Source organism: Conger conger, chromosome 1 (genome assembly GCF_963514075.1).
Source record: "Conger conger chromosome 1, fConCon1.1, whole genome shotgun sequence".
NCBI lineage: Eukaryota > Metazoa > Chordata > Actinopteri > Anguilliformes > Congridae > Conger > Conger conger.
The window spans coordinates 28,703,654-28,717,234 of record NC_083760.1 but is presented as its reverse complement, the minus strand read 5'-3'; the positions used below and the strand labels follow the sequence as shown (position 1 = coordinate 28,717,234).

At 39.0% G+C, this 13,581-nt stretch overlaps 1 protein-coding gene across 2 annotated transcripts in view; it reads left to right on the top strand.

Moving 5' to 3' along the window:
• Positions 1-212: 212 nt before the first annotated feature.
• Positions 213-13,581, top strand: part of prkd3 (protein kinase D3) — a 76,491-nt gene continuing 63,122 nt past the window's right edge. For both annotated transcript variants that reach the window (XM_061243204.1, XM_061243195.1), the window contains exons 1-2: positions 213-462; positions 1,516-2,313. In XM_061243204.1, coding sequence (XP_061099188.1) covers positions 2,023-2,313 — 291 coding nt within the window. In that variant the 5' untranslated portion in view covers positions 213-462; positions 1,516-2,022. The remainder of the gene's footprint in view (positions 463-1,515; positions 2,314-13,581) is intronic.

Here is a 13,581-nt window from a genome sequence, read left to right as displayed (position 1 = left end):
AACGGAAAATTATTACAGCGTGGCGCATGCGTACCGAACAACAGAATTTGCTGGACGGCCATTGCCGTTTGGGGATTGTATTTTATGCTTTCATTCCTGCGGCAGTACCACGCTTTCAGAAAAACATGACTGAACTCGAGTTCCCAGGAAACCCTGCTCTTCTATTAACACTAAAGGAAGGGGGAGCTGCCACAACTGGAGAGAGATAATAAGATGCGCATGAACTAGTTGACTAGGTACGAATAAAAGAAAGTTTCAAAAGACGGAAAAAGTTATCAATATGAGCTGGTCCACAGAATTCCCTTTTACACGAGCAAGCATAAAGCAGTTGCACCAGTCTTTCACCATCAGAACAATATGAACGATCTCTGCAGTTGTACTTTCTGGTGATTGCTGGAATTAGAAGTTTCTGCAGCTCTTTTTTCGCCAGGGAAACAAACCCGCCTTGTGGAGAAAGCAGAGGTAACGTATTTATGATGCTTTCATCAAGTTATGTTCGGTCAGTTGGTGCGTTGTTTTAAAGGTAATATATAGTCTAGTAGTGGAAAACAATAACGGCATTGTAGCATATAACTTGTTTTGCTGGCATAGCTTCAGCGATAGTGGCAGCAATAGGCTATGTAATTGAAAATGGGAGGATCCAGATGTGGGTCCATAATATGAAATGTATTGTAACTTCAACCACCGAAACTGGGTTACTTAACAGACTTGAGTTATTTTAGGGGTATACCACCACCAAGTTGTCCGTTTTTTTAAAGTAATTTGGAACTCTATCTAAAGCATTATGTCAATTATAGCTAGGCTAAACGTTAATCAGTGTTAACATGTATTCATAATTACTTGAAATTTCTTGAACATTTTTACCAGAATGTGGTCCCATGAAGCAGCCGAAAATATAAACTGATATAAAGTAGCATATGTACAAAAATGCAAAGTATCCTGCTTTGGACTTTGGTATAATTTTAGATGGTCTCACTTTGGTGAATATTATTTAGATTATTATTCATTATTGATTTACCTTTTGATAAAACATCTATTTATTGTAGGCAATGTATTAGGCCTAGCCTACTATAATTTAGTTTTGTAATGTAATAGAATGTAATTGACTGTAAAGTAACGTCACGGGAGCCTACATGAGCAATACGATTTATAAAAGTGCCATCTGATTTGAATCCTGTCTTTGAATAATTATTTAATGCGAACCAAGTCACTGAAGCGTGTCCTATACTGGCGTCTCAGTACTACTGTAACCAGTAGCATATAGCCTCTGTTTGTTTTAAATTGACTGGCTACTTTTTGTGGTGTGATCACCTATGCTATGGGTCAATCTTTGATTTATAGGCTAATTCGCATGCATTTGATTTCATACATGCGCATCAATGTCGAGTCATGGAATGTGTTGAGTAAAATGTGAGCCTGCATTTCTCCTCTTGGGTAGTTCATTAGCCTACTTGTATTTCAGAACATGCAATAGCCAGCCTACTATTTTTTCTCTTGTGTTGTCTTTGTTGCTAGATTTCCGATGGTTGAGACAGAACGCCGTGCGTCTTCGGGCATCAACCAACTGTGTGGAGAATGCCTGTCCTCTGACCAAATCGGGAATCGCAGACGAGGACATTTTTTTTCCCTTTGGAAAGAGTGTTGGAAAGTTGTCAAGCGATTTTTTACTGTTTGTTTGTACACGTGTCATTGAATTTTCAACGGATGACTGAACTGCGAGCGAGGTTGACGTCGAAATCAACAGGCGCTTCAGCAACGTTTAAACCCCACATTTGTGTATAAAATGTATGCAAAGAAACAGCCTAACCAACTCTATGTCGGTGTTAGACGCTTTTATTGCCACTGCCATACAATGCAACGTGTTTCCACATTCAAGTAAACAGCGCTGCCAATGTTATACATACACTTGTATAGGCTACATATTGTGAAATTGCATCCAAACATTTTTTGATACAGCCAGTCTAGCACCATACAATAATTATTTTTCACACTGTGATCATCTCAATATTAGGAAGAAACCCAATGTCTTCCTGGAGCCCATCTCCTTCGTCCTTACCAAAAGCGTACTCCCACTCTCAACATCCAGCTGCTCCACCGACTCCTTCGCCATCCCCTAGCCCTCCGGCTACACTCTACAGCCGACTGTCCAACGGTAGCCTGAGCGCTCCGAGCCCCACGCTCTCCCGCTGCTCTTTTCCCGGAGTCTCCTTTCTACTTCAGATTGGACTCACCAGAGAGACTGTTAGCCTTGAAGCGCATGATTTGTCGCTTTCCTCCGTGAAAGATCTTGTCTGTTCTATAGTGGACCAAAAGGTAGGACAACTGATATTTTATGAATTTAATTGTAATTATCCTTTTGTATGCATACACATTACAGGTTTATGAGGATGTGAGCAGCAATGTTTAGCACTTCACATACACATCACATATAAGCTCATGGTCTGCAGTTACTCACCAACTGCGATTGCCTTGTTGTCATGCAAGGTACCAACTAACACTTAAGTGGACACTTTGTATTCATTATAAGACTAGCTCCACAGGTAAGGAATGTGAAAGATTAAATGTGAACTTGTTTGCCTAGCTGTCAAGTGCTGCTTGTAAATTGCAAATATAAATATGTGTGGAGAGTCTTCAAAGTTATCTTGTGGCTGACAAGAAAGTAAAACTATCAACAATTTAAGCATGTATCAGAATATTTAAATATTTCTCCCCCCGATGAGACATGATAAACATTTTATCCATTGAGTATCGTGGGGATTGATATAGCGTTAAATATTCCTGCAGGACATAGGCAACTATTGCTTCAGACTCCTGGTCATGATGACATACTGTAGCCCAGATGATGTGCCAGGTGTGAAAAGTTTACCAGCTGTTATTAGTGAGAGATAAACCTCCCCTCCTATAGCCATCAGCTTTCTTACTCTGCGGTTTGAACAAATTACATGTAATATAACCAGTAGTGAGTGTGCTGGAGGACTGTAAATATATGTGTGGGTGTGGCTGGGGCTGGCCACTGGGACCCAATAATGGATTCTGAATTGTTGGAAAAGAGGGGAAAACTAATAGGCTTTACTATAATCAATTATGAATTGGCAACTTTATTGGTGCTCATTGCTGAAACCTCTGAATCAGGAGAGCCCAGGCAAGCATGTTCTATCCTCCAAAGCATGTGATCTCATGTGATCCACTGCTCCTTATCGCACTGCAGTTTTAAAATCGGACTCACACAGACAGGAGTCAGAGGAGGACACTTTATGTGCAGTTTAACAGATGGACTTATGGGCACCCAATCAACCAGTGGGGCTCAGTGGTATGTGAGTCACTGTGATCCTTATCTTGGGAAACACTTTGATCATTTTAAATTTGAGTCTAGAATAATTAATAAAAACACAGAAATGCACATCAAATGTGCATGAAAAAGTGCACATTCTCAAAGCTTTTTTTTTTCATGTATGATAGGTGCCTTCTCTCGCATGTTAATTGTGTGACCGTGCAACACATTATTACAATAAGTTCCTCTTGGTAGTTACAGTCAGTTTGCTCTAATAAACAGATAACTTTGTCAGTAACTTTGAGGGCAACTCAACTGAGGACAACTTGTTTATTTACCACCTTGTACAAGCTCTGGTGTTTGCTGTGGTATGCGCTGTGGTGTGAAACACACTTTCACACTTGTTAAAGCAGTTAAACTTTTAGCAGTAAACAAACACAATTGTTATTCTGTCATGACAGTAAATGGCATTAACTAAAAGCATTTCGAGGAGTTGAATAGTGAACTCTTATGGTTAATTAAAGCATAACAGAAGAGAATTAAAGATTACAATTAAAAAATATTTCCCATATTTCTTTGTCTTTTAATCTGGGAAGTGGTCTCAGTAAATAATATTAGTTATAAAAGTGAATGGACAGCGTTGGTAAACTTCTGTGGCTGTGTAGTGGAATCCAGAGACATCAGTTGACAGATTAACTGCTTAAAAACTTTATATTACCACCAGGAACTTCAGTAAGAGTCCAGTTAGTTGCCTTGGCTGGAGACCTTTAGCTCAGTGAGCTACTCTTATCTGTTGTTTTGCTGTACATCCGACAAGGGTCGCAGTTCAGATCCCATGACAAACCTACTTTCGTTATGTGTGTGGGGAGGAGTGACTCACTGAGGCAGCAATGCCCTCTGTGGTTAAGCACGACCTATTACTGTATATTAGGAGGTAGATACGAACTTCCCTTGCCCCTAGTGTCCGCACTGAATCAGCAGTTGTTGCTGCCCCATTTGAGGATTTTGCTGAGTGCTGGAAACTGCTTGGTTTTTTGTTATTTCCCGAAGCTCCTGTTTCCCTAGATTTGCATGTCCCATGAATATCAGTAAAATCCAATGTGTTGTAAATGTAGTATTGATAGATCGGTCTATGCCTTTCATTTTTCTGGGTCGCAGTTCATTAACCCCTTGAGAGGCGGGCGGTGTGTGATTTCTTTTTGCATTAATTTGTTTATTAACGGTGCAATTGTCAATCAATATAGTCATAGCATAATACAGCTGAAACTTGAAAGTGTTACAACTCACGGTTCAAGCTGTATAAAGAGTTTTACGATGCCATTGCGTTAGTGACAACAGCTCCTTATTTTGTAACGTGGGGTGGAAAAACAAGCGAGGGGGGCCTCAGCATCTCATTTTGGATATTCCTCAACATTGCATTTTGGGAATCCTCAAACTACACAAATCAGGATAATGTCAGTGTCGTTTGCACAGCAAGGAAATTTATAATAGTTCAAAAAACGTGGAGAGACATCGATAGAATGCCCATTGTTTACTGAGAATTTTTGGTTTGTTTCCCCATTGCATACGTAATTGTACATAGGGATATTATTACCTACTTTTTGTATAGGCACTCTCAAACATGATCACTGCAACTACAAGGTTCTCTGACCAGTCCCAGTAATGCAATCGCATGGTATAGACAACGCCCTTCTCCGTGAGCAATAACTCCAACTGTTGCTCATCGTACAGGCAGTTAGGAATATGGTACTAGAGTGATAACTGAGTAGCATTTTAGATAATGAATTTACGTTTCCAAAGATTTATTGTTTGTTGGGCTTCCAACACTGATTTTTTGCCAGCATAATCATTTTCCTTTCACTGTCAGTGCATTATGCCTGAAAATGTTGATGTTTTACAATAAAATAATTATTTTGTGGTGGCTAAGTCGAAATAGAGGACTACATTTCATTACTACATTACAAGAGTACAATCGCTCGTCTGAGTGAATAGTTCTGAAGAAGACAGTGAAAACGCCACTGAGGCCATTTTCAGTGATGTTACCCCCATTTTATATTGGTGTGTATCAAAATACATTCTCAAAATTTTATTATTATTCTGTACGCTTATAAATAACGAGCATGCCTACTTTTGAATAATAAATGGGGTTGGGTATTTGACAAAAGCTTCAGTAAGTGGACCTCAATGAATATACTGTATTAGTATAACAGATTTTCTTATTGCAATTATTGTTATTATTTATTTTACAATCCTCTGGACCTGCTGCTGCCAGATGAGGAGAGCAAGAGGGAGAGGTAGGGGAGGGTGACAGGCAGTGGAAGTGAGAACTTATTTTTCAGGGTAAAACGTGTTTTATCATTTACTATGCAATCTGTAGTATTTTTCACCTCATACATGACCCATATTATCATTTAGTTTACACGTGTCCTTTCGGGGTCTCCAAATGTCCTTTGGAGACAGAAAAAGCAATGCAGAAGGCTCAATTTTGGTGATAGTGTCATCAAATCTGAAAGGGATTTGTCCAGCGTTTTTGTTGTGGTTCCATTGTGTATCAGCCACAGCCCTGAGCATCTGTATCCACTCAAATACAAAAAAAACTTTTCAGTGAGAAAAAATGCAGTGTTTGAGAGTCTGTAACTTAACATTGTTTTAGTAATATTTAGAGTAATTCTGGATTTTGGAAAACAAACCCCCAAGGGTTACCTTTGAGAAATGACCAGGATTGTACCTGTAGTCAAGGGTTCAAGAGTAGTAACCATTTTATTTTGGGTATACATTTTCAAGCTTGTGTTAAGAAAAGGGGTTAAAGGACATAATTGTATCACTAATAGTGTTTTTGCATACCGATGGAGTCATAAAAGAATACAATGCATCCTGTAAAAACATGAACACATTTTCTATATATGAAATACTTCTTACATATAGCAGAGAATAGTTACCATGCAGTTGCATTCTTTGCCAACCGACTTCTGTTATGTTTAACGGCATTAAAAGTGCTTTACTGTTAACCGTGATTTAACACAGTCAAAATACTTGTTGTTGATGTCTAGGATTGTTGATGCCTGCAGTTATTAATTAAATATTTCCAATTACTAACCTCAGGCACTTTGATTGAGCACTTCCATTTTAGCCTGGCTTGTGTGCAGTTCACATTGGAGATCAACTGATATGGATTTTTACTTGGCTCATACTGACACCGCTGTTTAAAAGAATAGGCAGGCTGATCAGCTGATTTCTGCCTCTTATATATGTTTTCCCCCAAATGAAAAAGATTACCAGATGGGAAAAGGCATGCACATTCACTTGGTATGGCCGAAATGTCAACTTGTCGTGATTTTGTTGCATTACATTAAGTGTGCAAGTCCTATTCTTTCATAGAAAAAGACATACATGCAAGAAATGAGAATGAACACAAAGTATTGTACTGTACAGGGGCTGTAGAGGGGCGGCCTGTAGCGTAGTGGTTAAGGTAAATGACTGGGACATGCAAGGTTGGTGGTTCTAATCCCGGTGTAGCCACAATAAGATCCGCACAGCCGTTGGGCCTTTGAGCAAGGCCCGTAACCCTGCATTGCTCCAGGGGAGGATTGTCTCCTGCTTAGTCTAATCAACTGTAAGTCGCTCTGGATAAGAGCGTCTGCCAAATGCCAATAATGTAATGTAAAATGTAATGATGTTAACTCGGATTCTGAAAATTGTCTTACAGAGGTCAAAGATAAGACAAATTGGTCTTCTTCAACAAAATACGATATGACTTTCCTGGCTGACAGTGACCTTAATGTAATATTTTTTCAGAAGTCATGTCTATGTTCTCTATTGGTGTTAGGCCCCTTTATAGTTCTGTGCAATTGTTATAACGATAGCAAGCTAGTTAGCAATATGGAAAGCTTGCGGAGTTGCAAGCCATATTATAACACATTTATTATACAATTAAAATAGTGAAAATTATTCAGATTTAACCATGCCTACCCTTGGTTAACATTTTTGCGGTTGTAGCACCTGGTGAAGCATATAGTGTACAATGCTTCCAGCTTCAAATTTAGCTGAAAAACTTAAAAGGGGGCTTTTTGTTTGCTTCAGTTGGAGACGTGTCTTGAAAAGATGGATGAGCAAAAGCTTCCTTTCAGTTTTTCCTTCTCAGATTGCAGCCTGTGGATTGAAACATAGCCATAGTTTTGACAACTGAAAAATAATGTTCCTCATATGCTTCCAATAGCCTTCATTGTTTCTGAAACTATGGACTTCTTAATAGTTTGTTTTAAACAAACTAGTAAACATATTAACCTATATTGACCGTATAACCCACATTGACCCATATTGACAAGTGTTAAAATAGGAGAAATTCAAATAAGTGTAAAAGAACCCCATAGTAAAATGAGATAAACATAGGCTACAAGGTTTTTGCATGGCACCCAATGCGTATGCAGGTCTGAAACATTATATCTTTCCACCTGCTGTTGCAACAAGCAGAACACACATCTGGATTTGATACTATATCTGTGGAAAATATGACTGTTCATCTCCTCACCCAAAACGTTATCCTTATGAACTGTAATCTGCAATCCACATTTTTTTGTGGCTGAGGGACCAAAACTCTCATCTGCTATTTGCAGATTCCACCGCTCAGTGCTTTGGACCCGTCCAGAAGCAGACAGGAAAAGTGTGCTATTTGGTAATATCTCAGTAGGATAATATCCCAGATATTATTTGAGTGGAACCTTGCCCCTGTGAGCTCTCATTTCCTGAACGGGGAGACCGGCTTGCGGGTAAACGATTTACCACTCGCTCTAATGCTAATACAGTTCACATGTATTGCTAATGAGGCCGAAATGAAATGCTTGCACAAAGGGTGTCTGTTGCTGCATATTACCGGCCTTCTTCACATTAAGACTGTGAAATTTGTCATAGCATATTGCTCTTTGTGTCCGATATTCTGTTTCAGCACCATCTGCATAGATAACAGATGGATTAAAAATGCTGTCATATAAATCATATTGCATATAAGTTGGTGTTGTTTTTAGTTTTCAGGTTTTCCCTAACTTTCTTCGTGCTGTCTTATCACTATTGCCAGATGTGTTCATGTACTCCCAATGTAATGTTGTCACTATTTCTCAAAGAACATTTAGGCCTGTTTCCTAAAAGTATTATGCTGCTAGCATATTCAGGATCAAACAAAAGAAGCTAACTGCTGCTTGCATTAATTTGTGTAGTTTGGTGTTATCTTTTCATCTTATTTATTCCGTAGATCATCCTAGATTTTATAAATTGTTCAAACCAATTTGCTATCAAATGTTGGTTGATTAATTAAACAGCATAATTGATCAATGCACACTGGTGTTTTGGTGTGGTAACCAAGCATTTTTGGTTGTGCTTGTATTAAAAAAATACAGTTCACTCCATATGTGATTTGCAAATTGGGTTCTCAGTTGGCCTTCCTAGTTACATATATTGAAAATAACTATAATAATTTATAAGATGGTGTGCCTTTTTCAAAAGCTTCATACAGTTGCTCACTGATTTTACTGAGTGCAAATACATTTTTGAAGGAAACAACTCAGCTGCCTGCACTTTATCGCCGTTGCTTGTGGAGGCAAGTGAGGTCGTTGGGCCGGGCAGAGCTTGAGAGCGTGTCTCTGAGGGTTTCTGATTGGCACGGGGTGAGACGCACCTGCACGTGCGTCCTTCATCAGGCAAAGGTGGAGAGGAAATGGATCCTGCCAATCTGGCCCTGGGGAGGGGGGCAGGTGGGGGGTGGGGCTCTATATCACGTGTAAGAGAAAAGAGACAAGGCAACACTTGTTACCGTTTGAGCTTTTTTACATTTTGTACTGGCATTACAAACCGGAGGCCTGTCCCCCACGGGCCTTCACTTCTGGCGGTGAACACAATTCAGATCGTTAACCTCAGCTTGATGACTGGGATGTGTGTTACCACGACTGGCACCTGGCCGTGTGTTTTCCGATTTTAGTTTTTGTTTTTACCCTGAAGAGCGTACTTATTGGTTTTTTGCACCTTCTGTTTTGCCTTCACCCACATATTTTTTATTAAACCTTTCGAATGGATACACTTTTCCGTACAGTGTATCAATAGCAATGTGGCTGTATTCCGCCACACCCATTTATGTTGTGTAAAAAGTAACACGACTATGTATGACACAACTCTTCTCAGCAATCATTTCCTTGTTTTCAGGAATTTGATTTTGACAACCCGATGACATAAAATTGGAACATGAAATGTAATTAAATGTAATTGAGTAGAATAGCGCTACTCAACTCCATGTCCCGCGGGCCGCAGTGTCTGCAGGTATTTGCTCCTACCGTGCGCTACGCCTCCTAATTTCACTAATGTGCTTATTATCTGTAGGTTAAATAATTAGTGAAATCAGGTGGTTTAGCGCACGGTAGGAGCAAATACCTGCAGGCTCTGTGGTCCGCAGGATGTGGAGTTGTGTAGCGCTTCTCTAGAATAATCAGCCATTTGCTGGTGACACATTTCATGGTAAATTTTTTTGGAAAGTCCAATTACTGGAAACAGCATTACAAATAGTCCCAAAGGATAGATTTTATCCTTCAAAACTATGTGGCCTCATCAGTTTATTATCAGTAAATAAAGCTGAAATCTATGTAAACTCATGAAATATATTCATATATATTCAAATATATTTCATTTCATTCTGAGACTATTTAAACGAATACATTTCTTACTCAAATACAGCTCTTACTCAGTCGTACATGCGTGTTTGTTAATACATTTGTTCAAATAATAAATCTAATGTGCCATTGAAATTCTGTGAGGATTATTTATGAGTGAAATTTTATTTGTATAAATGCTTGCCTGTACTGTCAGTGGATCCCCTGTAATTAACGTTTTGCGAAACAACTAAGCAGTTAGAACTAATGGTTATACAAACATTTTTATATGAAGCTTACTTAAATGTGTTGTACTTGCATTAATCCAGTTTACAGTCCTCACTTACATGACTGAGTAGGAATTATGAATATAATGCACAGCTGTCGGTGAATGTGCTGTTCTTTTTCAAATAACAAGCTTCCTGAAACAACAGCATAATGCGCTCATATGGACAGATAACATCTGAAATCGGTATTTGACCAATTAATTTGAAGTTGCATGTTATGTCTGTACTTTTGATCCTGATCTAAGCTTTTGACCTTGAGAAGCCTGGCTAAGAACATTTAACCATATTAACTGAATGTTAGGAATACTTTATATTCCAAGACTGTATTCCACATCAGTTAGGGCACAGGCTTGAATACCCAAAAGACAAGTGCTGCTTGAGCACTATATTAAAAGAAATTGCCTTACATTGCTGCTAATACTCTGCAAATAAGTCACAGAAATACAGTGCAGTCTGTGGGTATTTGGACATTTTACATTCACTTGTCTGTACTCCAGCAAACAAACAGTTGAAGTAAAACAATCACTATGTGGTTACAGTACAGACTTTTAGCTTTAATTTGAGGGTTTTTCCATCCATATTGGCTGAAGAGTGTAGGAATTGTAGCCGCTGTTATACATAGCTCCCCCAATTTTAGGGGACCAAAAGTAATTGGACAATTGGCTGATCTAATATTTCTTGGACAGGTCTGTTAAGATTTCAAATTTTTTAATGCATAAAAGAGCTAGCAAAAGGTCTAGAGTTGATTCTGGGAGTGTCATTTGTGCAGTCTGTTGCTCTCACCAGTAGGGCTAAAGAAGTGTCAATGTCAGTAAAGCAGGCCATCATTAGGCCAAGAAATCTGAATAAATCAATCAGAGACATAGCAAAAGAAGTAGGTGTCTCAAAATCAACTGTTTGGTACATTGTTAAGAAGTGAGAGAGCATGGGTGAGCTCAGCAATGGCAAAAAACCTGGAACTTAAGTTAATGGAAGGCCAGTGTATGACAGAAGAATCCTTCAAATGGTAAAGAACATTCACATTCTCCAGGATGTAGGCGTTGATCTGTCAAAGATGACAGTCAAGGGAAGACTACACCAGCATAACGTCAGCGGGTTCACCACAAGATGCAAATCCCTGGCAAGCCTCAAGAATATAATAGCCAAGTTACAGTTATTTTGACTAGTCAAATAAATGTGAAAACCGGACATTTCAGTCAAAAACCAGGCATCTGGCAACAATAATAGGACATTGAAGAACATCTTAATGGTTTAAATGAAGCAGATAAGTCAGAACCTGCTAGTCTCACTCCCTCGTGTCCTTGTATGACATGCTAAACAGGTCCAGAGAGCCATGATATTTATGTTGAGGGTATTCTGTCACACTGTGCAGTGCGAAATGCAGTCTCCTGGATCAGATATTATACACACTGAGGTCACTGTGTTCAGTGAAGTTCCCATGAAACTAAACGCAAGGGCAGGGGAACATAACTGGCCCCATTCATATCATGACAGAGCTCCTTGCTTCTTCATGCCTAAACCTGATGACAGCAATTCGTTTTGCTCTGATTACCAGAGGATAACCTATACGGTGAAACAGATTCTTAGGGTGGATGATTGCCCTTACACAGTTAATCCAGCTAAATTTGTCTGTAAATCCTGTTTATAAATTGGTGCCGACAGATTATTGTCATTACAATGGCAAATAAATTACTGTGTTGGTGACCTGCTGTGGACTATGCCATTACTATGTTGAGCCCTTTGGTTTGCACAATGGTTCAGTCACATTTCAGCAATTGATATCTCAAACAGTTTATAAATTGTGGGGTTGTAGAGCGTGCACTGATAATGGTGTCACATTGACTGCTTGATTGGCTGGCAAAATGTTGAGCATACCAGAGTATTTTTAATTGAATGGTATGGATTAACTCGAAGTGATGGACAAGGCCATGTATATTATATCGAACCTGGGATGGAGGAAATATATGTTTCCTGTTCCACAGATTTGGATGACACATTTGCTTTGTGATACCTTGATAACTTGTGAGGATACTGGAAGGGTCATTGTCTTGAAATATGAGCCTGTGCTGTCTGCTTTACCATCATAACAGCTTGTCCATAGATGTTTTTGTAACCAGTCTGTAACCTGGAATTTGTATGCTTCTCCTAATGTGGAATGTCCAGGCTGGTCACATCACTGAAATGTACCCCTTCAAATTGAAAGAGTGCAGATGTCTCATTTCCACTCTCTAGTTCACCAGCTGAGCTATTCTGCAACAAACAAATTATGCGTTTAATTAATTGTGCACTGGCACAGTCAGAATTCAATGCCAGGCTGTGGGAAGCATTCAAACACTTGGACGATATAATGTGCAACATTGTTAAGGGTGCCAACTATTCTGGAGCCCACTGTAACTGCAGCTTTCTTACTTCTGCCCCTCTGACGGACATTTTTCAACGCACAGAGAATATTATTGCCGCCAAGTTGCAGTAAATGCCGTCTACGTTGTCCTTACTGTACTTGCCCGTCATTGCCGTGGCGCTCTTGGACCATTGCCAGCGGTAGTCGGGTGTGTGCTGCATTTCTCCCCAGGCCTTTCTGCAGGCACAGCTCCAGGCAAACTCCAGCTTCTGTTTCAGTCATTGTGCGAAACGGTGAAAGCTTGCCACACACACACTGGTTCATTTCATATGGACATACAGATGTGGATATCTACAAAAATTTAAAAGATATTTTAGCATTTTTTGTCCTGTTGGATAAGGAAGCTTATCGTGTTGCATAAGTTGTACAGTATTAAATGCAAATACTAAACATAAATGAGCATCTTGTTTATATAATCATATTTACACATGATATAGCTTGTATCTAGTGCACACACCCAGCCCCTTCAAAACTACTGAAAGTTTTCCTTGAAGTGTTTATGATTATTGTATAATCCTGTGATTGAGTTACACAGTCCTTGCAAACACATGTACGTTGCTGGGACTGGAACTTTTTAAAACAAACTTTGCCTGTCTAAAATGTTCCATACACAACACTACAAAAAGTTATATTTTTGTTTTCTTGAGGCGAAAATCAATTTGTACTTGTTGCATGTACCCTCTCCTTCACTCTCTTAAATGTTCATAAAAAGAACTGGCACAATGAAGTAAAACCTAAAATGATGTTTGCAGAAGACGAAATGCTTTGGGAATGACATAAATGATTCATCAATATGGATGAAGATTAGTGCAGTGCCAAGGAAAAATTGGACATTTGCAGTTTTAAAAGAAATCATTGGAAGCATTACTGGCAAAGAAGTCAACATATCCATGGAATTTCAATAACTTAACAAGAATGTAGTATTATAACCCCAGAAATAATTTGTTCAATTTATAATAAATGCAAATTCCAGAAGTCAAGATAATCAGGCAT